Raw genomic sequence first — 25,835 nt, 5'->3', positions numbered from 1 at the left:
GCCTTTATATTGCTTCCTACTATTACATGTTATATTTATTTTAGCACTATGCTTTTGTATGAGAGTCATGGCCTAGTGGTAGGTCATACAGACTAGTGTTACCAAGGTCCTGGGTTCGAGACTGGCAGTGGGAATTTATTTTTCTTTTGAAATGAGTACAGGACCTGTGAATCAAAGTGCTGAAGGCACCTTTACGCAGTTAAAAGGGTTAGTAAGTCTCACAGGAGTCAGGCTGTGTTGTAGATTCTGGTTGCTGCATTTATCTTCACTGTTTCCTGTAGTGAGTGTGTATGAATACTGACATCTACCACTATATTTCATATGTATTAATATATATATATATATATATATATATATATATATATATATATATATATATAATGTGTGTACATATAATACTTTCATATAATTAGCAGGGCTGTTTCTGTTAACACTAAACTAGTATGGGAATCCAGTAATTTGGGCATTAAAAATCTACCTGACATGCTTTGGGTAGTACACATCCTATCTTGCCTTTATATTGCTTCCTACTATTACATGTTATATTTATTTTAGCACTATGTTCTTGTATGAAAATCATGGCTTAGTGGTAGGTCATATGGACTAGTGTTACCAAGGTCCTGGGTTCGAGACTGGCAGTGGGAATTTATTTTTCTTTCAAAATGAGTACAGGACCTGTCAATCAAAAGTGCCAAAGGCACTTTTAAGCACTTAAAACCAGGTCTGCGCTTTGCTGAGCTCACACATGCGCACTGCGTTTAGCTCCGTGCACACAAGCGCACACCAGCTATTTTCTTTAAAAGAAAAGAAAAAGGGGTGACAGGAAAGTGGTGAAAAGGGGGTCACAAAGAGGGTAAGACAGTAGGGAAACAAGCTTGGGATTTGCAGGAAGGATGTAGGTGAGGCCCATAGCTGCCCATGTCTTTCTCAGCAACAGCTGTGCATTTGTATGTAATTTGGTGTGACATTTGAAACCTTCCACCCCTGAGAGAGGTGTCAGGACAACATTAATACCTGTTGTACAGCCAATTGTAATTAACAGTTTCAATGTCCAGCGGACATGTGTGCAACATGGACAGCTATGTATGGGGCGTAATTTTTTTGTGGGTACAGAGTGCCCTTTTTTTTTTTTTTTTTCAGGTGAGAGTGGTATGTCAGGTGAAGGTAGTCGGTATAGCTGGGGAGGTAGGTTGGGTAGGTTAACAGACAAGACAGACAAGACACATACAGGGGCGGTGTATGACACATGTGGGGGGATTACACAATTGACGGGGACAGAGGTGGGGATATCCAGGGCACATGAGCCCACAGATGGCAACAGTGGAACTGATATCCCCACCCATAGGCAGTTGCCACTGTTCCTTCACAGCCCAGGACGGGGCTGTGCTGGGGCTGTGCAGGCGGGACAACGGGCATGCCCATAAGCTGTGCCACCTGGGCCTCAAGCTGGCGTAGGGGCCCAAGAACAGAGTCTTGGATCTCCCTTCACACCACAGACCGGACACCTTGGAGGGTGAGTGGACAGGCTCCTCCGGCCACGCTTGCAGAAGGGGACAGGCCCCATCCCCTGCAGCGCTTCCACCCGAAGGTGGCACAGGGCCACCGGAGGAGGGTCCGGCCTGGGCACTAGTGCCAGGTGCAGTCGCCAGATGAGGTGGGAGAGGTGGGTCCGCTGGGACCCGCCTTCCCAAGCGTTCTAGGTTTGTGAGTATGTTATGTTAGTTTGGGTTAGTAGCATATTATTCCATTCAAATTAGTTGTAACAGCATGCATTGGTATTCCCATTAAACAAACACCCAGATATTAATACCATTGAACAACAGGCATATCAATATCACATGCATTATTTGAACAGAAATACACAATCAAACAACATGCAGGGTTGATTAATGGCAACAGGCCATCAGGTTTGCTGGTATGAACAGGGCACATGCAACAACGGACATGCATATATTTTTGAAACAACAGGACAAATGTCCATGGTTAATGAAATGTTCACATACCAATATTTAGTGAGTTTTGTAATTTGCAATTATAGGGTGGGGTGGAGAAAGAAAATGATGACACATTCATAAATTATACATTAATATACATTTGTAATAGAAACACAATTAACTTGTGGGTGATAGTTTGAAATTGATTTTTAATTGACTGTCATGCTAGACCTGTTACAGATACATCACTATCCTAGTTATTTTGACTTTGATCAGATACATCATCCTGCTACACTTTGATGACAGGGCAGGGGACAACTATGGATGTTTAGTATGTCAGACAATCATTCATTCTATCTGAAAATTGTTGACTGTCATCACCATATACAGATTTTGGCTTAAACATTCAAGATTCAGACACACTGCAATCAGTTTGGGATGTTAATTTGTAATTCCCACATGCATTTAGTTCTGTAGAACCACACTGAGGCTTATATATTCAGGGGTTATTACTACTTTATTTATTGATACATGATCCTTTCTGTCACTCTCACACATCCTGCTATTTCACAGTTCAGGTTGGTACTTCTAGGCTTTTTTCACATATTAGACCTGTGGTGATTCAAACACTTTCCAGCAGCCTCACTTCTGTCATGATTCAGCATTTCAACAGGGGATATATCTCACATGTGATTAACTCAGCTTCTGAAGCTGTACTCTTGAGACTACTGCAGGTTATACTACATTTAATTAATGGTGGGACATCTGTATTACAGAACTATTTATTTCTGTCAATTATATTTCCAGTTTCACTTGCATACTGATGAACTTGTTGCAGCCATACCTGCAGACTTTCACTTGTTGCTTGCACATTCTATTACTTTTAATCAATACACTGCAGTGTTCTGCTACGTGCTACACTATAATATTTATTTACAAGTACTAGGTGGGGTTACTAACCTGCATGGTGGCACAGCCGCACCAGCCTGCAGTCATGTGCCCTGCGATTCGCAGAGCGGACACCTGCAGCTGTAATACAAAACAAGTAATATTGGAATACACATCTCCATGGTATCAGCTAGTTGAATTCCTTACATACATAAGTAAAATGTAACTTACTCAGTAGTGGGGTGTTGGGCATATCCCGGGCCTCCTGGATCCATTGTGTCAACTGGTCTTCTTTACGTTGCTTCAGGTCCGCATGGTGGTGACGGACCTGCTCACCAGTACGTGGAATCCCAGTAGCACTGTGAGATCATGAGCCAACTGGTCCCATGCCTCCGCCCTGTATGCTCCCTATGAGACCTGTCCCTGCATGAGTTGGGCCTCATGATGGTGAACTAGGAGCCAGACCATGTATCTGGACTCCTCAACGCCCGACCGCTGTGCTCGAAAGCAACGTCCCTCCCCTACTCCACTCATTCTGCCTGCAGGTCTATTCTACAATCGTTTATGCTGTGTATTCCCGCCTATGGGGCTTATATATGCCAATTTTCCCACACATTTCTATGATTGGCCATTTTGGAATTGTATCTACTTCACAGAAACTGCTTTATCATGCTCCATTTTGGATTATATCATATATATATATATATGCTATTTCTGCATTTCTAAGTACTGCTGTCATGGCTTAGTGATTTAGTACCTTGACTCTAGTGCATGGTATCCTGGGTTCGAATCTAACCACTGATTTTTAATTTTCATGACTGTCTAGAAATGAGTTCAGGACCTGTCAATCAAACATGCCAAAAGCACTTTTAAGCACTTAAAACCAGGTCTGCGCTCGTTTGCGCGGAGCTCACGCATGCGCACCAGCGGTTAGCTTGTGGGCGCGGCAGGCACCTCCGTGCAAACGGTGTGCACTGGGTCAAACCTTAATTGGCTAGTAACACACATGTTAAGCTAAGCACAGCTAGTTGCACACAGTTTGAGCCTGTTAAACCAGTGCTTAGCTACAGGCAAGCAATTTGCAGCCTTTGAAACACTACTCAGCTACGGGCACTCTGTCTCACAGCAGCTTAGCTATCAGTACATTTCTAAATATTTTTATTATTGTATTACTTGAAAATATATGCTCCATTTCATTCCATTTTACAAAAGGAAATACTTTTACATTTGTACAATACTGTCAGGGGCCTTTTTAGTGCTTATTTACAAAAAAAAAAAAAAAGGTTGTTGTGTGGGCTCGAACCTTGCCTGCCTGCTCTTAAGCCGACAACTCTACCACTATGCTATTACTTCTTGGCTTACTTTGCATATTTAGTTCTTATATCCTTTTCCACTGATTGCTAACTGCAGTTGCGCTAGTAGCACACCACAAGACACGAAGACGCAGTAGCAAACATTTACGGGTTTTAAAAAAATAAAACAGTTTTCATTTTCATTTTATAACATCTGTTCACTTTTTACATTGCTGGTCTGTGGGGGCATGTGTTGTGTAGTGTGTATATTCACATTTCCATGGCCTCTCTCGTGGCTGTTTACTTTCTGCCATTCTAGACTTCGGGCATGTCCGCTTGCAGGGCTTAGCCTACGGACACGCCCCCTACTGTCTTACACGGACCGTGTAAGAGTTACAGTGTGATTCAGCATGCTTCATGCACCTCATGCATATGCATGACATGCTGACATCACACCGTTTAACTGCAGCCTCCGTGTAAGAGTTATAACTCTTACACGGAGGCTTCCTGAATTTGGCCCATGGAATTTTTCTCAGGTTCTACAGTCTCTATCTCTCTCTCTCTACCCCCCTTTGAGCATGCTGCGACATGTGATTTAAAATTCCTGTCATGGAATTCCTTGTTTTTAGTAGCAGTCACTTCAGCCAGTCAGATATCTGAGTTACAAGCCTTATGCATCAAGAGCCCATATCTAATCTTCCATAAGGAAAGAGTATCCCTTCATACTAACTCATCCTTTCTCCCCAAAGTGGTTTCTGACTTCTCTATTAACCAGTCCATTGAGCTCCCTGTGTTTTTCCCAAATTATTCCAACAAGGAAGAATACTGTCTGCATTCATTGGATGTACACAGACAACTACATTTCTACTTGGACAGGACTAAGTCTATCCGCAAGTCGGATCAACTTTTCATTTCCTTTTCTGACCAAAGAATGGGATGTGCTGTATCAAAAGTTACTTTATCAAAATGGCTTAGAGATTGTATTACCTTTTCATACTCCCTAGCGAATGAATCTAAAACTGTTAAAATCAAAGCTCATTCAACTAGGGCCATTGCAACTTTGGTTGCCTTTCACTCCAGGGCTTCCATGGATGACATTTGTGCAGCAGCCATTTGGGCTAAACCCCATACCTTCATCAAACATTACAAATTGGATTTGGTCTCCAGGGGAAGAGCGGCCTTCGGCTCAATGGTTCTCAGGAATGTTCTTCCATAAGAGCCACCCAGGTTCTCCAAATAGCTTGGGATTCTGTCCCATCAGTGATGAATAGGAAGAAGATTAACAACTTCAGATAAAGAAGTTATGTCTTACCATAATGTTCCATCTGAGTTGTTGATCTTCTTCCAGTCATCACACCCTCCCACCGGCCCCCACCAAAGGCTCCTGGTGGATCTTCTGGGTCCTTGTTGGTGTTTCAGGGTTTCTGCGCAGAGATGGCCTCTCTTCTCTGTTCTCTGTTTTCTTCTATATGTTGCATGCAAACTCAATCTGAGGTAACTGGGAGAAGGGCATTGTGGGTAGCAGCTTAGCTCAAGAGTTTATGGTGTACACAAGCTTGGTATTAGGCCAACTCAGGTCTGAGGGCTTGGAATCAGTGATGGCTGGAAGAAGATCAACAACTCAGATGGAACGTTATGGTAAGACATAACTTCTTTTTATTTCAGATTATTATGAAAAGGCTAATAATATTTTAGAGAAGATAAAAAGGTTAAATGAGCAGATTAAAGACAATGTTTGTTTTCTTGCATGTATTATGTTATACAATAGAATTTCTGCCAAAGTAAATAAACATATTTCCACTATTGTAAGCAGGAAAAGAAGGTATTTAGGGATGCACAATCTCATAAAAATGGTTTACCTATCCAATTAAAAGGTCACCAGAAAGACTTTCTTATTGTACTTCTACTGCTCAAAAAGAAGTGGGAGTACTTGAAGAATTGAGGGTAAAGGAAGAAAGTCTATGGAAAGCTAAGGAATTTGATTTACCTTCTAGTATTTATGCTCAGATAGTATCTGTTAACAATGGTGAAGCTTCCACTTCTTCTGATCCTTTTCCCACCAACAATATGCCAACAAACATGACTCAGTACCCCAAAGAAAAGGGGAAGACACTGAAAAAAGGGAAAAGAAAGGAGCAAAGGACATAACACATTGTGACAACATTGTGAATTTGACTGAAATTATGTTTAATTTTGACCATCTTTTGTTTTCAAAAAAAGTTTTTTCTGTTATTCCTATGCAGAAAGCAGACATAACTAAGTTGTTTGTAGATCTGAAATTCTACATTTGAGAGTTAAATGTACACTACATTTTACATGATATACCACATTTCTCATTTGAAAAAGATATTTTTAAGAAATGGTCCACCTATTCTGCTGTTTTGCGTCCCACCTTATAAGCATTTAACAAAGTTTGTGAAAGTGAACTTAGATCAAAACTAATTAATAACAAAAATGATAATTTTTACAATTTGGCATCAAGTGAAAGGAAAACTTTAAGTGATTTAATCAAATAATAGATAAATTCATGTAATGAAAGCAGATAAAGAGAATAGGATAGTTCTCGTGAAAGTAAATGATTACAGTCAGGTTGTTTTAAATTTATTACAAGATAAAGATTATTATAAAGAAGTTACTTCACATGAGATAGGGAAAAGGTTTGCTGGAATAGGTATGTTTTTGCATGATTTATTTATTCAGGGTTATATTACTTCTGACCTTTATGAATATTTCACAGTCAGGAATCCCAAAATGGCTAGAATATTTGGAATTCCAAAGATATACAAAGATAAATTTAAACTACCTTTTAGACTGGTTGCAGCAGCCGATATCTATAGGACTGAAACTGTTTCTACTTACTTAGAGTACTAAATCATATAGTACAGAATTCTGAATTTCATCACAGAGATTAATGGCACCTACTGGAATTGCTACATGACTGTAAAATGAGGGATAGTGAAGGATTCTTAGTTACTTTAGATGTCACAGCTTTATAAACAAGCATACATCAGACTGTGAGTATCAATTATGTTAGAAAGTATTTATAGAAATATATTAGTTTTTGATAATTTCTTTTTACATACAGTTTGTATATTATTAGAAATCATCCTTGAAAACATTTTTTTTTATTTCTGAGGAAAGATCAACAAATGAAGGGAGTAGCCATGGGGGCTAGAGTTGCACCAGTTTTTGCCAACCTACTCATGGGTTGGTGGGTGTAAGAAAATCTTAAAACACATCATTATTTTAATAAAATGTTTTTCGATAGACATTACATAAACAATTTGTTTTTTATTGGGGGACTACATTTTATGAATCTGACAATTTGTTTCAAGAATTTAATGACACCACAGACTTTATCAAGTTCACTTTAAATGATAAAGGTTTATTAGCTAATTTTTTTAGATTTGACAATTAATATGAACAATGAAACTAAAGGTTTTGAGAGTCGAGTTTATAGGAAATTTACATGAAAAAAGTCAGCATCCAAAGTTTATGAAAAGAAATGTAGCAAGAGGCCAGTATATTAGGTTAAGTGGGATGACCAGTGAAGATGTTCCATATAATGTTGATGCTGAATTTTACGTTTGTTTATAGATAGAGAATACAAAAACAATTTATTTTGTTGAGGATATAAAGCTGAATATTTTACAAGAAAGAAATTATAAGTTTAGATCCATCATAAAAACAGGTTGGATCACTCTTGAAAAGGTTAAAGACAAAGAAAAATCAAGTAATAGTGAAGAAAATAGTTTTAGTAGGTCTTTTCCATTACCTGTTTCTAAAGCTATGAAAAATATAAGGAATATTTTAAATAACAATTGGAAATTACTTTAGGTAACCAAGAATTAGCAAAAAATATTATGTAATAAACCCGCATTTACTTACAAAGGTGGCAATAATATAAAATCTATATTAATAAATTCCAACAAGAAGGAAGACACTAGTAGTGATAAAGGAGGGACATTGAAATGTCAATAATGTAAGTTCTGAATATATATACCTGATACCTCTTTTTTGTATAAAAAGTCTTAATAAAATGATTTGGTCTAACAAATATTATGACTGTAATTCTATTTAGATAGTTTATTTTGTTTTATGTGAAACTTGTAATAGTTTCTGCATTGGCAAAACTATAAGAAAACTCTCTTAAGACAGTTTATGAACACATTACTGGCATTAAGAAACAAGATTTTAGTAATGCCCTAGCTAAACACACTGCAGAGTGTAGGAATTTCATGATGTTTACATTTTTTGTGTTAGAAAGTGTTTCAGTTGATCCCTTCAAAGAAGACTGCAATATTCAGTTAGAATGTTGAGAGACTAAATGGCAGATCAGATTGTGTTCTGATAAAAAGCCTGGTTTAAATGATCACATAAATGTTAAATGGCTTTTAATGACATAAAGATTGTAATTGAATGAAATACACACACATGCGCATATATATATATATATATATATATATATATATATATATATATATGTGTGTGTGTAATTTATTTGCAATATATGAATGTTAGATGTATTATGTATTTGTGGTTTATAAAATATTTAGTAAGTAATTATTCTACTAAAGTTAATTGGTATGTAAATGAGCAAATTAAGGTTTGTCGTGATATTTATAAGCAGTGAGGAAGTAGAAGTTTGTATTCTGAAGAAGTTCTGTTTGAAATAAAGAATGAACATGCTAAAGAAATATTTTCTTTCTCGGTTGTTTCATTTGTCTGGCTGAAATTGCTTTGGATGAGTGTTGTTTGAAGATTTTATTTATGTGAGTTACTATCCTTTCACCTTTATTATTCCTCTATCAAGGTTCACTTATTGGCCATTTTAGCATGTCTGCCCATGAAATGCCCTCTTTAAATGCAACCTAGTGTGAAAATGTTTTTGGAAGAGGTTTTGCATAAGAAGCATTCTAGGAAACAGGGGGCTTCTCCTTGGGATCTTAATTTTTTGTTAAAGAAGCTAACACTTTTTCCATTTGAGCATTTAATCTCGCTGGCTTGAGATTATTAACATAGAAAACAGTTTTACTAATTGCTCTGACATCTGCAAGAAAGTTGTCTCAGTTTCACAGTCTTATGATGAGTCAACACTATCTCATTTTCCATGGGGATAGGGTTTCTTTGAGAATTAATCCTCCTTTTTTGCTTAAAGTGGTATCCAAGTTTACTTTAAGCCAAACTAAACATCTCCACATCTTCTCTCCTGAACCTAGAAATGAGGGAGGGAGGATACTCCCATACCTTGAGTGTCCACAAACAACTTGGGTACAGTCTTGACAGATCTAAATCTTTAGGACATTTGGATTAATTGTTCCTTTCTTGTGAAGGTAAGAAGAAGGGACAACCTATGTCAAAACAAACTATTCCAAATGTATGTCTAAGGTTATTACCTTTTGTTATACTCACCATAACAAAACTATTCCAGGGAAGGTCAAGGCCCACTCAAACAGAGCCTTGTCTTTATCTATGGATTCTTGGAAAGGGTTGGATTCTAAAAGTATTCCAGAAGCCACTACTCGGTCCTCTATACATACTTTTACAAAGCACTATAAGCTTGATTTCATCTCTAGATCCAGGTCAAGCTTTGCTTAGACCATTCTCCAGGGGCTCCCAGTCTCTTCTCCTTACATTTCCCAAATGTAGCAAGCTAAGTTAATCTACCCATATAGCTAAGGCTACTGCAGCAGTGATCAACATGATGAACAAAGTACAATCATGTAAGATCACTTCTGTAGTAGTCATTCCCTCCCTCCACCCACCCCTCCTTGTTTTTTGGTGTGTTTTTCATGCCAGAGTGTGGATATTTATTTTTTGTTATTCCTAGCTTTGGTCTTTCAGGCTTGGCCTCTTTCTTTCTGTTGACAAGAAAGCTCTGAAGGGCTTTGTGCCCAAACTTGTCTTTTAGTCAGCTTAGCTAAAGCTGCCTGGGAGTTTGGGCATGTGGAAGGTGTCCTGAAAACTTGGAAGGTGTCCAGCTGTTACATCCTTGGCATGATATAACCCATATAGGTAAGACTTCTGCAGCAGAGATCATTCAAACATCTACTGTTATGGTAAGTTTTACTTACACAACTATACTTTTAAAGGTTTGGTGCCAATGAATGCCTAGCTCCTAAAATAGTACATTACTTAAACTATGCCCTTGAATCTAATGTGATTTAGTTTTCAATTGAAATGCATGTTTCAGTTATATATGCTTGTCTACCAGTTTATTCTTAGCTAGCAGCTATTCTAAATATTAAAGTTTTCTGAGAGGTGTCCAGCATTTAAAGCCTCCATGAAGGCATATTTATCTACTTGGGATGTGACTTTCATGCTGAAGGAACTAACTTTACCTCCCTTTGGACCAGCTGACCTAGCTGATATGTAGTATAATTTTGGGAAACACTGTTTCTAATTTCTGCATTGGTAATTTAAAAATTTGACCCTGGCAGAGAAAATTTTCTCTGAGATTATGGTATCAGATATATGTTTTATGATTTCTGCGATATGTAAATTAAAAGAAGTAAAATGGATTTTAAAAATATCTTATCGACTGTTTCATATATACTGGGAAACTTGTCTCATGCAAGCTCAGCATTAAGTGAGTGTCTTTTGAATTATTTCATTTTTCCTATGAACAGAATAAATATGTTAGTTTTTACAGTTACTACTACAAGAGAAGGATGCAAGAGTTATACTTTTTTGAAATTAATGGTTAAATAAATTTAGGTGACATTTAGTAACGTTGTCAAAGAAACAACATCTCTTGAATTTAATTGAACGGCTTCCATACTTTACATTTTCTTCTTGACCTTGCTAGCCTTTGTATAGAAGTCTAGAGGGTTTAACAGGTATACAGTTTAAGTTTGGTGTTATTTTCAAGGGGTTCAAATGGTTTTAAAAAATATTTCACTTTTTCGTATGAATTCAATAAATTATTCAGATTTACTCCTTTGATTTAGGCCCAATCAACTTGGATCAAAGTAAGGATCCTGAAAGCATTTCTATGGATGTTGAATGTCATCAAAATAAAGAAGGTAAGTTATATGATTTGCTGAGATTGCTTTCTTCTGGCTGTATGCCTTTTACCAGCTTGAGTCTTCTGATGCTTATCCTGGTATATTAAATTTATTTACCATGTAGGTTTCTATTTTGTTAATATTTTCAAACAGTTGTTACAATTAGAAGACAAACCTAGCCAAAATATTAGCCATAGCCAAAGAATGTTAATTAGAAATCTGCTTTGTTCATCTGAAGTTTTACTTTCTTTGGGGCTAGTAACTTAATTAATGATTAGGAAAATAAAGGTAAGACTGAGAAATAGGGTCACGTTTTCATGTGTCCACAGATTCAAATAAGTACCACAGAACATGGGAATAAAGTTTATTTTCTATAAAATATAACTTAGTAAGTAAATAAATAATTTTGCTAATAATTATATGTCAGAGGTCAGTCTTTTAAGGTTATACTATACTTAAGGAGGCAATAATGGTGTCCAGAGAATAATTTATTCTCAGTTTGGACCCCCTTCCCAGATGAGACAGTTAGAATAGATCCTTACCAAGCTATGTTTCATTGGAGTAGAAGACAGTATGTCCTTATTTCGGTCTTCATGGATATCTGGTTAGGCTATATCAAAGAAAGCTGAACAGAACTTATAGTCAGTCATTCTTTCCATAAAGATGCAGCAAAGATTTGAAATATGAAGGGCTGTACAAAACATATGTTTTTCCTGTATGAAACAGCAGTGATACAATCCGTGGAAACTGTATAGAATTCACAATTGTTTTTTATAGTAACTAGCACAGATGTGAAATGTGACAAACTGTAAAGAGCAAGCACTTACTTGTGTTTTTTTGGAGAAATGCAGTATAGATTTGAAAGTGAAATACAGACAGATGCGCATGCACTCACACACACACACACACACACACACACACACACACACACACACACACACACACACACACATTTTTTTTGGCTATATAGACTATTTCTTATGAAAAACTATATTATATTATTTGGTAGAACTTTCAAGTTATGTGAACAAATCTGCTTTGACAAAAATTATTCAGATATAAAATTTTGACCCAGAAGGAAGGAAAGGGGTGGGGCCACTTTACCTTAAACAACAAAGGGTTATTTGTCTAAAAGGTTTCTGTTACCTGGATATTTCCTAATTCTGGCTCCTTCCAAGATACCTCTCTAGAGTTTCTTCAAGTAAAGTGGTCCTTCTTTTAAAAAAATAGCTCAGCTGGTTGATTTATTTAGTCTGTGATGTTCTGTATTAGTGGACTTTTAAAAATCTGGAAGCAGTAAAGAAAATGTTTTTACAGACTATAGATGAGAAGATGGTCTACTGCCAAGATTCAGTGAGTTCATCTCTATAAATTATGCGTGTCTTTTGCTTTTGATAAATGGTCATAAAAGTCAAAGGTAGATGGATTACAATTATCTTCAGTTAGTGCTAGTGGCAGAATTAAGTAATAATTAAGTTTTTCCTTAGGCTGTCTATTCAAAATATTTTCTATATTTATTTTTGAAACAAATTGTCTAATTTCTTTAAATAAATAATTCTATTATTTTACCTCAGATTCCTGTGACTGGATGTTTATTGCTTTATATTAGAGCAGTTGCAGAAAATGGTGAACTATAACAGTTGTCATCAACCATTTGAAGAAATGAACTGCTTAGCTACATCTTTTTTAAGACAGAAGTATGTGCAGTTATAATGACTTTGGTGTGCCAAATTGGTTTGGTTGATTATCTCATGTTATCATAAAATTTAGAAGGGATAATCACACTGAAAAGGCATTAACTTTTCCTAGAAAATATTGTTTAATATGAATTCAAGCTATTTTAACCAATGTACAGTTACTTTTGGTAAGATAACACTGAAGGTGAGGGTGGGGGGGGGGGTGAATTCCTGGGAAGTCAGTATACATAACGTTTCTCTTCAGCTGTTCAGTGTGCAATCTATTTGGGTTTGGATGGTGTTGTTCAAGGTCCAAAGCATGAGTGCTCAGCTGCTGTATGCCATCTACACACACAGATATCTGCTCATTGATGGAGTGAATGATACTGGATTGTTGTTGAGTGTTCCATTCATACAAAATGTGAAGCTATCGGATGAATGGAACCTCAAATGTATGAGGATAAGGTAAGTGTGGGTTTGTGAAACTAATGCTGAAACTTTCAGCTATACTGACTTATCAGCATTAGGGGATGGGCATATTTGTATGATTTTATGTGGCTTAGGGTTAGATTATGAGCTAAGTCAGGGCTAGAGTTAATGTTGATTGTCTTGTAAAGTGGTATTGTTATGGAAAGGAATTTTTTTTCTAAGGTTAAGGTGCAATGGTAGGGTTAAGATTAGTGTGCATTAGTAATGTGATGCAGGAGGGCAAAGAAGTTGTGTGAGTAAAGCAAATGTAAATATTTTGCCAGGACAGGGGACTGAGTAACATAACTAATGAGCTGTACCTTGGATGCAATTCATGTTTTTAGAGATGCCTAGAAAAAGCTCATATCAGGTTTAGGAAAAGGGAAATATGAAAAAAATTTCAGCAGAAACATATACATATTCTTTATTGAAATAAACTGCAAAATGTGAAAAAGTGTAACAACCTGCAATTCTTATTCTAGTAAAGATGCAGAAAAAAATTTAAATATGAAATGTTATCCAGGACAAGTAACTTTTTCCCTGTAGAAATACAGTAGAGCTTTGAAAAAGAAAACAGCACACACACAATAGCAGAGCAGTGGGCTCTGCATATTGCTTTCTGTCTAAAGCTAGGTCACCATATCTTACATTAAAATTTTCTGGTTATGTCAACAGTCCTGTTTTTTGGGAAGTTATATTGGTTTAAAATTTTGACACAGCAGGAAGTAACTGTCAGGTCTACTTTATATAATGCAGAAAGGCGAATTTGTCTAAAAGGGTTGTGCTAACTGAATATTTTGCAGTAGTGACTCATTGAAGGACACACCTCTGGAGTTTTTTTTTTTCAAATAAAGTGACTTCTCTGTGATGAAGCAGTTCAATGGTTGAACCAGTCTTGCTGTACTTTCCTGTTATTGCTTTTGTTGGATTTTTAATATATCCAGGAACAATCAAAAGTAGTTTGGATGGACTGAAGATGAGAAGAAAAATAAACTGCCTAGAGTCACTGAGATAATTTCTAAAATGTTTCCTGTTTCTCTTTTGGTATTGCTAAATGGTTATAAAAGTCAGAGGCACATAGTTTACAGTTTTCAGGTAGTGGTAGAATCATACTGTGTTAGATAATATTTTCTTATGCTATGTATCTGTCCAAATATTTGTATTTTGCAGATCATGTTGCAACTGCATACCTGTTGGTACAGTTAGTTTTCAAAGTATATAGCTTATTTTCTTTAAGTAAATGTTTTCTTTATTCTATTTCAAAAGCTTGGGACTATGACTTTTGCTATGACACTTTTGGCTAATGTACGTTCCCAGAGCCTCTTTTTACAGGATAAAAAGTGTTTCTGAATTAATTAGAGGTAGCCACCATTCTAAGCAAAGGCTATGTTACATTTAAATATCTGGTTGCTTCTGTGATGCCCCACTCTTGTTTTAAACAAAAAGAAAATGCATTGGCTTACCTGGTAATTGCACATGACTGCCTGGCAATAGCAGATGGAATAAGCACCAAAAGTCCTTAAGGTGATGGCAGTAAATCTTGTACAACTAACTCATAAGTAGCAACAAAGAAAATGCGTATACAAAACAAGTTAATATAAAAATTGATGACTTTCTTTTAAAGTTTCTGGCTGGGTACACAGGTATTGAATGTCTGCTCACAGAGTATTCAGATTCATCTTGAGAGCAGGACCGCAAGACAGTGAAGGAAAGAGAAGCACACTTTTAAGTGAAGACTGATATCCTTAAAGAGAGGCAAGTAGATCTTAAAGAGAAGGTATACAGAAAAAAAAAGAAATTAGTAGCATCCTGGCAGGATGGAAGGACAGAACTGCTCTGCAGCACCTTACAAGATGACCAAGCCTTCCAGAAAGTGAGATAAGGGCAGATAGGATGCATAGAGTCTTTGTAATCCTGTTCTATTATAATATGTTTTATTCAGCCTCCAGAACACAGAGAAGTGATTATGATTATCCATGTGATAAGAAAGCGTATATTATGGAAGATAAGCTATATGCTGCTTAACCCAGTTTATGTTAAGCTTCTGTTACCAGATGATGTTAAAATACTTGTTGAGCCAATTGATGCACTAGTATACCTTAAAGGATCTTCCATCTGAGATTGTGTTTGGCAAGAAAGGAGAACCAACCCATTTCTGATCTTCAGAGACAAGATTCAGTTTTTGCTAGAGTGCTCAGAGCAGTGACCATGCTGATTGCTAGTGGTAAGATTTTTAACTGGACAAGTGTGTGAAACTGATTAATCATTAGGTTTTAGATGTTTCCGGGAAGGGATGAACACTAAAGCTCTTGTTGCTGCTGAGCTATCTATATCTATAGATATAGATATATGTATATGTATATATATATATATATATTATATATATATTATATATATATATATATATATATATATATATATATATATATATTTAGACAGAGAGAAACAGAAAGAGAGAGCGCTAGAGATTGATATAGATGTAGATATATGCATAGATACAGATAAATGTATGCATGTATTTTTCTTGCCTTTTTAGTATGTATCCCATAAGCATTTCCTTTTCCTGTTTTTTTCTACAGACATAAAATGTAAATATATTTAATTTATTTGTTTATTGACTGGATTAGAGAACTGGCTTAGAATGGACCCATTTTGGCTACAAATCAGTCAGAAAGCAGACTAAGCATTTTAGAATTGTATGTCATATATAAATGTGTTCCTTAGAGATCTGTTCTCTGTCCATTCTTTTCTCTCTTCAAAAATAGCCTTTTCTGGAATCTCCATCATGCTAAGTGTATCTTCTATTCAGATGACATTGTCCTCACCAGAACCAATTGCAAGCCATCCTTTCTCAGATACAAACTTTGAAATTACCTCACTACTATCTGTAATTTGCTTCATATCAATAAATTTACCATTAATACTCAAAACAGCTTTGCCATTTTATTTAATATACCACAAAAATTATAGTTCACTCAAATTATCACTATTAGACTCCACTGGTACACCACTTCCATGCATCTAAGAACAAAATACCAAGGCCTTCTATTTGACCAAATCTTCTTTCATAAATACACAAAGAACATAACACAGAAAGTATTATCACTGTTAAAACATTCTTAAAAAAGTCTGTGCTTTACTCAGCATCAAAGCCAGATAATCCTTACTCATAAACATACTAATTCCTAGATTATAATAAGATCTATCCATCACTGCCCTCTGCTCCACACAACTACAGTCTGCTATAATATGTTGAAAATGTATACTTTGTTTTATTCACCCTTCAAACAAAATGAATGCCTCTGTCTTACAATAGGCAAATGGAAATGGTTACCAGCAGCTGCTAGGGCTACACTTAACACACTTACCTTCAAAATACAGCATGAAAGATACTCCCCCAGATTCTGTATGCCTTGCATGGCATGCAGAATCAGTGCAGGAGCTCTAGCAGGCAATATGTCTGCTGTGCAATCCAGGAACAGCCTGCAGGGGTGTGCACAAGCGTTCCTGCACTAGTCCTGCACGGACTAAGCCCCTGTATGCAGATCACCCCATTTGCAGGAGACATTCATGCAAATGAGGTGAATTTGTGATCCAGGAAGCTTGAAACCGGCCATGCAGGACTAGTGCAATCTGCAGAAATGTACTCCGTTAGTAACCGAGTACATTTCTGCAAAATCCAAAACGGAGCTGTGACAGCGCCAAATAAAGGCTGCATATCAATCAGGAAGCATGCCAATGGTCAAGTATAAGGCCATTGGCATTACAAACAGCCTAAAAAAATCAACTTTTATTTTTTTTTTTAGCCGATCTTGGCTGTTTAAGAGTAGGGCAGCGGCGCACAAATGGGATCGGTGGGAAAATAATAAAATAAAACTAAATTAAGCATTCTAACTAAAATCACTATTCTGCCATGAAAGTCAATGTCAGGCAGAAGACAACATGGCCAGTGAGTAGTGGTTGCTAAGGGGGGAGGCTCAGTGTGAGACATGTAACTATGCACTGGCAGGCAATCCTATGCAAATGAGGGGAATGATAGTGAATCCCCGTTTTCCCCAGCATGCTAGTCAGGTCCCAACAGTGTAAGAGTAGGAATAGCTTGGTGCAAGCCTAGGAGTTAGCTGACATCATAGGGTGTGTGTGTCAGACATACTGTAAGCGGATTGGAGCCCTGTGGCTCGGGTTTGCTCCTAGATTAGCACAGCTAAGCAAGGGGGTGTGTCTGAATCTGCCTAGCACTCTTTACATTGCCTAAGCGGGTGAAGGAAGAATAAAAAGTTAAACCAGGAAATAACAGCACTGTGCACATTTGAGCACTCTGTTTGCGCGGCGCATCCCCGGGCTTAAACAGGAAGGTAATGGGAAGGAAAACAGCAATAGGAAGGTAATCAAGGAGAACTAGCATAGCTGGCAGGTGAAATGTATCAGAATCAGCCAATTACACAGGCAGCAGACCAGCCCAGCCCAGAACACTACTATAAACTATGCAAACACCTTCTCCTCTGGTTTTTCCCGCACTCTACATCATCGGTGTATACAAGCGGGAAAGTTTTAACAATCAAAACAACAAAATGATAGGGGCTGCAATAGCTATCTTACAACAACTTGTGGAAGAGGCTGAGGGTAGTGAGGATGTGAATGCTGTCGACCAACCCACAGTGAGGAGATGGAGAAGAGTGTACAGACTCAAGTTAACCTACCAGGAGCTACATGAGCTGGAGATAGTGGAGCACTATAGGGTGGACAGGGACCTCCTGCAGAAAATTGTTGAGCTGTGCCGGCCAAGCCTGACACACAGAACTAATAGAAGGGAACCCATCCCAGTGGATACCAAAGTATGTGTAGGCCTAAGAATACTAGCTACAGCTACCTTCCAAAGGCCAACTGGGGATATGATGGGGATCTCACAGGCATCAGCATCCAGAGTACTCCACCAGTTCCTGGATGCCATGTCAGCACATGTCCGTGAGCACGTATATTTCCCCAACACCCATGAGGCATTGGCCAGCAATATGCAACTGTTCCACCAAATAGCAGTATACCCTGAGGTAGTGGGTGCTATAGACTGCATGCACATATGCATCAAAGCACCAACTGGTGAGCAGGATAGGGTCTACATCAACCACAAGGGCTTCCTTTCCATCAACTGCCAGGTCGTGTGCGATGCCCAGGGCATAATAATGAATGTATGTGCTGGCTGCTCTGGAAGCTATCACGATACCCACATCTGGCATCTGACACAGCTATACCAGAGATTTGCCAGTGGGGACATCCCTCACGGTCAGCTAGTGGGAGATGCTGGATACGCACTGGAGACGTGGCTGATCACACCCATCAGAAATGCACACACACACACACACACACACACACACACACACACACACACACACACACACACACAAACAAGATCTCCATAATGAGGCACACGCACAGACTAGAATTATAGTACAGCATGTGTTTGGGATGCTCAAGTCAGGGTTCCTCTGCCTGGACACATCCGGTGGAGCCTCGCAGTACTCACCAGCTATATGTACCCAAATTGTCATCATATGTGCCATGCTACACAATATGATCCTGCGGAAACAGCTGCCGCAGGAACAGCACGGGGCAGGGCCATACAGCCCCCCACCAATACCAAGGCCTGCACAGGCACAGAGTGACTCAGAGGAGGAACAACCTGAGCCTACCCCTGTAGGCAGAAGGAGGTGTGCCCAGTATGCCCTGGCCTTGGCAAAGAGGCAACGCATAGCACATACACTGATGCAGGAGGGACCCAGGGAATAACACCTCTCTCTGACTCTCACATACAGTAAAAGGGATGCCAAACATGATACTACCTGTGCTCAACCATGTGTAGGGAGTGTACTATGTGCAGCCAACATAGGCAGCTCTGCAGCATCACTCTCAGTACTGGGACACCCTTAAGGTAAGTGACTCACACATGCCAGTCAGGGGGGGTTCACATACCCAACAACAGTCACAGCCATCAGGACAGGTGTACACAAACACAAACAAAGGCTGTGCTGTGGCCTCTGAATGATGCCTATGGGTAACCTCCCCCCCAGGCCTACACAGACAGGCCACAGCAGGTCAGGCAGTGGGATGTTAGTTCTGAAGGGTAGGAAATCAGAAACTAATATGTAGGTAAATCAAAGCTAAGATCTGTAGTATACAGGTATGCTTCTACTCAGCATGATGGGTTAGAATACAGAATGAAATGGAGTACCTGATATACCAGTGCAGTCATAGCAAATGTGTGCAGGTGTCAGGTGTGCCCCCCATCCTACGTAGAAATGTAGATATAGTCAGGTGTGCCCCCCATCCTACATAGAAATGTAGTAACAGTCAGGTGTGCCCCCCAATCCTGTGTAGAAATGTAGATATAGTCAAGTGTGCCCCCCATCCTATGTAGAAATGTAGTAACAGTCAGGTGTGCCCCCCAATCCTGTGTAGAAATGTAGAAATAGTTGGGTGTGCCCCCCATCCTATGTAGAAATGTAGTAACAGTCAGGTGCACCTCCCCCAATCCTGTGTAGATATGCAGAAATAGTCAGGTGTGCCTCCCAATCCTGTGTAGGACTGCAGAATCAGTCAGGTGTGCTCCCCCCAGCCCTACTGAATTATGTAGTAATGGTCTGGTGTGCCCTCCCAATGTGATGTGCACACGTCGTAACAGTCAGGTGAGCCACCCCACAACCTTATGTAGAAATGTACTAACATGTATGTGTAGGTCTAATACCAGTGGAGAACAGATGCACAGAGGTGGCCAAGGTAGCAGAATAAGTTGTAGCATCTGCACAATAAGCAAGTATGTGTGTGTTAAGTTGGTGTGTGTCCCATACTGTGTGAGAATGGTCAGTATGTATGCATGTTGAGGTAAACCTGGTGGTCATTGCCCACTACTGCTGATGACAGGGACAAGTCCTCACAACTGCAGTGCCATACACAATACCCATCAGTATAACACAAGCTAGCAGTAAGCCATTGCAAATGTATGGTGGTAATATGTGTCACCATCTGAAAGACTGACATGGCATGGCTGTTGGTCTACATATACAATCAGTACAGAGGAGAAAGTACCCCAGACATACAGTATATATTGTGTCACTATGAAATGGACACACCCTTGGAAATGTACATACAGGTATGCATCACATTATTTGGACCTGTAGTAGGCGGTACTGGTGTTGTCTGCCCAAACACTCGCAGATCACAAAGCAGGTAGGACTGATGCATTGGGAAACAGCTGATGCACCTGCACATGCAAGCATAACTGGAATGCTGAATGCATATCTGTGTGTCAGATGCAATTAGTGTCCATAGCACACATGCACCCAGCTCATGCACACACCACCCACAGGCACCTTTCTGGTCATATTCCTGCTGTGGGGAATGGGTGCAGTAAGACCCCCACCTGTATATGGCAATAGCAGAAGACTGCAGCATGCAGTGCAGGTGTCCCATGCAGGTGTGCCCCTAGCGGTAGGTAGCACCCTGCCAGCATCCACACCACCTGAGCAAGACTGTTAGGTAGTATTGTCATGAACACCTATCACACATACCCTCTCACTCCAGGGTAATATTCTGTATGGTAGTCTGGGACTGTAGGAATGACAGAATGCAACGACCTGCCACATCTGGCATGCAGTGACACCTAATGCCCCACAGGCATCTGCCAAAGGCCTGTCTTACATGTACTGCCAATGCATGTTATGTCACGGACACAAAAATAACAACATAACACACTCCACATAAACCATATGCAAGGCCATGTGGACAAACCACAGTACATGTCCACCATGTCCCACTGCATGAACTGTGGACCAACGCTAACACACACACCTGTGATGGGGCGATGCCCTTAGGGAAAGTATCAGAGAATGTATGCATAATGTACGGAAGAGGATAGAATAACAGACGGGGGGTGGGAGCATGGGCAGCATGGAATGTGCAAGGTCCGACACCAAGCTGTGTGCACACACATACATGGGTGGCTACACACATGTCTGTACACCACAATAAGATAAATGTTCTGACCCATGGCCCCTGCCCCTGGCTGACCTGTGCAAATCTGTACAGCTGTGAGGCATTGCCACAGCAAGATAAGCCCATACTGTCATGCTGATGGGTGTAAAATTATGGGATCCTCTGCCAGTACTGTACCAAGGTGCGAACCGGATACACAAACCCAGCACCAAGAGTCTACAGCTCCCCTTCCAGAATGGCATAACTTACCATTAATACGTAGGTGTCTGCCCACAATACCAGACACAGCCACAGTCACCCTTGCTCCCCAAGACATCACTGTGAGCAAGAATGTCCACCTGACAGTACATGAGGACAGGAAATATCACTGTGTATAACAGTACACGTCTGAATATCTCTGCTAACAGCAGTACCATGCAGCTGAAGCAGCAAAAAACACAATCACCTACAGTACACACTATCCCCTGCACAGTTTGTCCCCATATTGCCAAATGTTCAACGGATACCCTACAGAAACAGTATTCTACCTGTAGGTGTACAACACAAAGGTCTGCACTGCAGTACAAAACTGCCTGGACTCAATCCACACATTCAATACAGACGGGCATACTGGGCATGCTCACACACAAACAAATGAAGGCCATGTCTGCAAACACCAGTGGGCCAGACATATCTGTCAGTCGCAGATTTTACTGCAGACTCTCCTCAGTATGCACCACTCATGCTTTGCACACACAGTGGATAGGAATACAAACATATATCTGAGGACAACACACTATAATTTTTGTCCTTTTCAACTGTTTTGGTGTTTGTGACTTTTCAACACTATAATATGCCAAAGGTAGATGTACATAGATGTGTGGAAGAGGGTGAGTGTGACAATGAGCCATCCAGGCCTGTCCCACCCAGCACACAGCCAAAGGGCCACAACCACATGAGGTTCAGATGTCACTCACTGTAGATACTAGCCACTGGTATCTGTCAGCATTACAGACTATATGGTGCAAGTGCTAGCTGTGCAACATGACTGTACAAGAAAGTAGTAATCTAGTAGCTGTATACATGTACCTGTGGAATATGACCCTGTGTGTGCCCGCATGTGATATGTCAACCTCTAGATGAATGGGTTATGGCCAATGCACACACACTGCCCTCCCTTTAGCCCTACTATGACAAGCCTGGTGAGGTCACCCACTGTAAATTATACCATTGGGAGAGTTGTAGCCCAGTAATCTCCGTTGTGCGTCCTATAACTGCGTACTGCTGTAGTGCAATAAACTAGTTAGGTAGGGGTTCCAGTACCAGACATGGCAACTGTGTGTGTGTGTGGGGGGGGGGGTGTCTGTCTGTGTAGAGAAAAATGCTTTTTAGGGTAGTCACATTCCCTACAATTCAAATCCTCTACTTTGGTAAGGCTGCTGATGTCATCCACCTAGAAATAAACCTCTAGGAAGGTTGTAGCCCAGTAATCTCTGTAGAGCGTTTCATAACTGTGTACGGCTATAGTGTGATAAGATAGGTTGGAGTTCTAATCCCAGACTTGGCAAGTGTGTGTGTGTGTGTGTGTGTGTGTGTGTGTGTGTGTGTGTGTGTGTGTCCCTGTCTGTGTAGAGAGCAATTCCTTTTAGGCTACTCACACTCCCTACAATTCGAATGCCCTACTTTGTCAAGGCTGCTGATGTCATCCACCTAGAAATACACCTCTGGGAAGATTGTAGCCCAGTAATCTCCGTAGCTAGTTCCATAACTGCAGCCAGCTGTAGTATGATAAGATAGTTAGGTAGGAGTTCTAATCCCAGACTTGGCAATTGTGTGTGTAGAGGGCAATGAATTTTAGGCTAGTCACACTCAGTGCAATTCAAATGGCCTACTTTGGCAATCCTATTGATGTCATTCACTGTGAAATACACCTTTGGGGAAGGGGCACTCCAGCAATCCCTGTAGTACATCCTATAACAGCATCATGCTGTAGGGTGATATAGAACTCTGGAAGGGGTTCAGTCCCCACACATGACAGTTGTGGATGATTTGTGTGTGTTTCTATGTCTGTGTAGGGAGCAATGCATTTTAGACTAGTCACACTCAGTACAATTCAAATGCCCTACTTTGGCAATCCTGCTGATGTCATTCACTGTGAAATACACCGTTTGGGAAGGAGTACTCCAGTAATCTCCATGGCACATCCTGTAATGGCATAGTGCTGTTGTGTAATATACTAGTTAGGTAGGCATGTGTATTTTAAGTGATGTCCAAGATCAGCTGATGGCCTCTGCATGAATTGCAGCCCTCCACTAGCTGATTGCATGTGGAACAGCTATGGAAACATTCCCATAGCCAGTTGCATGGAAACACACACTAATATCTAGGAACATCATGTTGGTGTTGGGCCTTTCATTCACTGTGAGCAGGAACTTGATCTGTTGTTTGGCAAACAGCATCTCAGATGGATTGGGGATTTACCTCTACCAACATACACTGTGGAAACAGGCCAACACACAGGAGGGAGATGTGTCTGACCTGACTACAGACTGAAAGTGCTGCTATACTGTATGTGGAGTAATGTTGGTTTAAAAGGGTGTGTGTGGATATGGCTGTCCTGCATGTTTTCATGCCTGCCATGTCAGTGCTATGTTTATGAGGGAACACCCATCTGTAGGGTCATCTGCAGACTGGCCAGTGTGTGTGGTGCCTTATGTTTCAGGTGTTACCCACAGAGCACCTATCTGTGAACTGCAGAAGGTAGTGTGAGGATTGCAGTCTTTAGATGGTGACAGTCATGAGAGTTACTGACTTCATCTCCCTCATAGGACATATGTTGCAACAAACCCTGTTACAACAGTAAAATTATGAGGTTATCACAGCAACATGTCAATATTGGTCCTGTGTATGTGCCTCCAGCTGCAACCCTGTCAACCTTTGTACATATGTCATGCAGTAAGGGCTGCATATGTGTTGTACACCATAATTAGTGACATATCTGATAACAAGCCAGTGAGATATCAGACTGTGGTAGATGTCAATGTTCTTGGTCCAGTTCTATCCGATGTTACATGCTGCTCCACTGTATGTTACCCTATTGGCTGACATGTTTATAGGACCATATACGCTTATGTCCCATACCACAGACAGGCATCGGAGCACACTGTGTAGTGGCTCAGTATATGTAGGGTTAGTGTGTGAGTGTCACATATGAGGTTGGTGTTGAACAGATAGTCCATAAACTGTAATAATACGCTAACATACCATATGTGGCTGTGGCTGTGTTCACAATGGTTGTGGTTATGCACTTTCACACAGGTGTATGTTACTCTGTGCTGTGGCATGCCTGTAGAGCCTGCTATATATGCAGGTACACATGCATTCCCCCATAGGTAATGTAGGTCAGTGTTGAGCCGGTCTGCCTGTAGCCTGCACAGTGCTTTGTTACATGCCTAGCAGCTTAGTGTACTTACCTAGTGAGATGTAATGTTCAGATACTTGTCAGATGTACTGCTGCTGGGCCACCATAACAATCATGTATGTCAGACAGAGCAGTGGGATGCTGTACAGATCATTATCTAGTGGGTAGTATGTGGCCATGGCACCTCTGTACCAGCGGTTAGTATGTGGCAGGACAGGCAGGGATGTGTGACTGCATAACCTATGGGGGCACATGTATAGGTTCATAGGTTCATAGGTTGGTACTGGGCTGTCTGCCCGAAGGCATATATTAGCCCAGCCACATTGTGCGGTATTCACCGCCCCTTTAGTAGTTCCCTAGACCCTTGTACTAGCAGCTAGTACCCTTGGCCCCTATCTAGTAGTGCTGTTGGTGTGATCCCCGGTGTAAACTTTCTGTTACCCATCCACTCATCAAGGTTCCTCTTGAAGAGTGATAGAGAGGGGCTCTGTCTTATGTAGATAGGGACCCTGTTCCATAGTAAGGGAAGTCTCTGCAAAGGGAATCTATCCCTCCAGCATGTTCTTTTCATTGTGTTGAGGTTTATATCCCTAGAGTGTGTAGCTCGAGTAGATTTGGTTTTGCTAAGATGGAGCATGTTCAACAATTCTGGGTTGGACATGGGCTCTGTACGTTAGACAGAGATCGCCTCTGAGAAAGCAGTATGCAACAGAGAAAAGTCTTAGCTTTTTCAATCATGCTGCATGGGGCAACTGTTTGAGGCCAATAATCCTCTTGGTTAGGTACGTCTGTGGTCTCTCCAGCTGCTGGAGATGTCTAGCCAGGTACATTCCAATTGGTGCATTGTACTCAATAATGGGTCTGATAAGGGAAGAGTAGAGGGGCACCATTACATCCTTAGATCTTGATGCAAACCCTTTCGTGATCAGATGAGTCACATAGAAGGATTTTCTAGCCACTTTGGCAACATGGTTATCAAAGGAAAGCTGACTATCTACTTGGGTCCCTAGTCCCCTTATTTCTACTTCAGATTTCAGGGGATTACCTCCTATGTTGTAGTTTGTGGGTACTCTGTTTTTTCCAAAGGGGATTACTACGCATTTTTTTGCATTTAGCTTGAGACCATGGCTTGGACACCATGCATCAGTCTCATTTAGGCCCTTTTCCATGTCGGCCATTAGTTA

The 25,835-nt window shown here is 40.1% G+C and overlaps 1 protein-coding gene across 1 annotated transcript in view; it reads left to right on the top strand.

Moving 5' to 3' along the window:
* LOC122808587 overlaps positions 1-25,835 on the top strand; it is a 142,631-nt gene that overhangs the window by 98,579 nt on the left and 18,217 nt on the right. Inside the window, exon 3 of the mRNA XM_044079544.1 lies at positions 11,065-11,139. Within this exon, the coding sequence (XP_043935479.1) occupies positions 11,065-11,139 (75 nt within the window). The remainder of the gene's footprint in view (positions 1-11,064; positions 11,140-25,835) is intronic.

The sequence above is a fragment of the Protopterus annectens genome, chromosome 8.part0 (assembly GCF_019279795.1).
Source record: "Protopterus annectens isolate FY-2018-M chromosome 8.part0, PAN1.0, whole genome shotgun sequence".
Taxonomy (NCBI): Eukaryota; Metazoa; Chordata; order Ceratodontiformes; family Protopteridae; genus Protopterus; species Protopterus annectens.
This window is presented reverse-complemented; position numbering and strand designations above follow the sequence as displayed.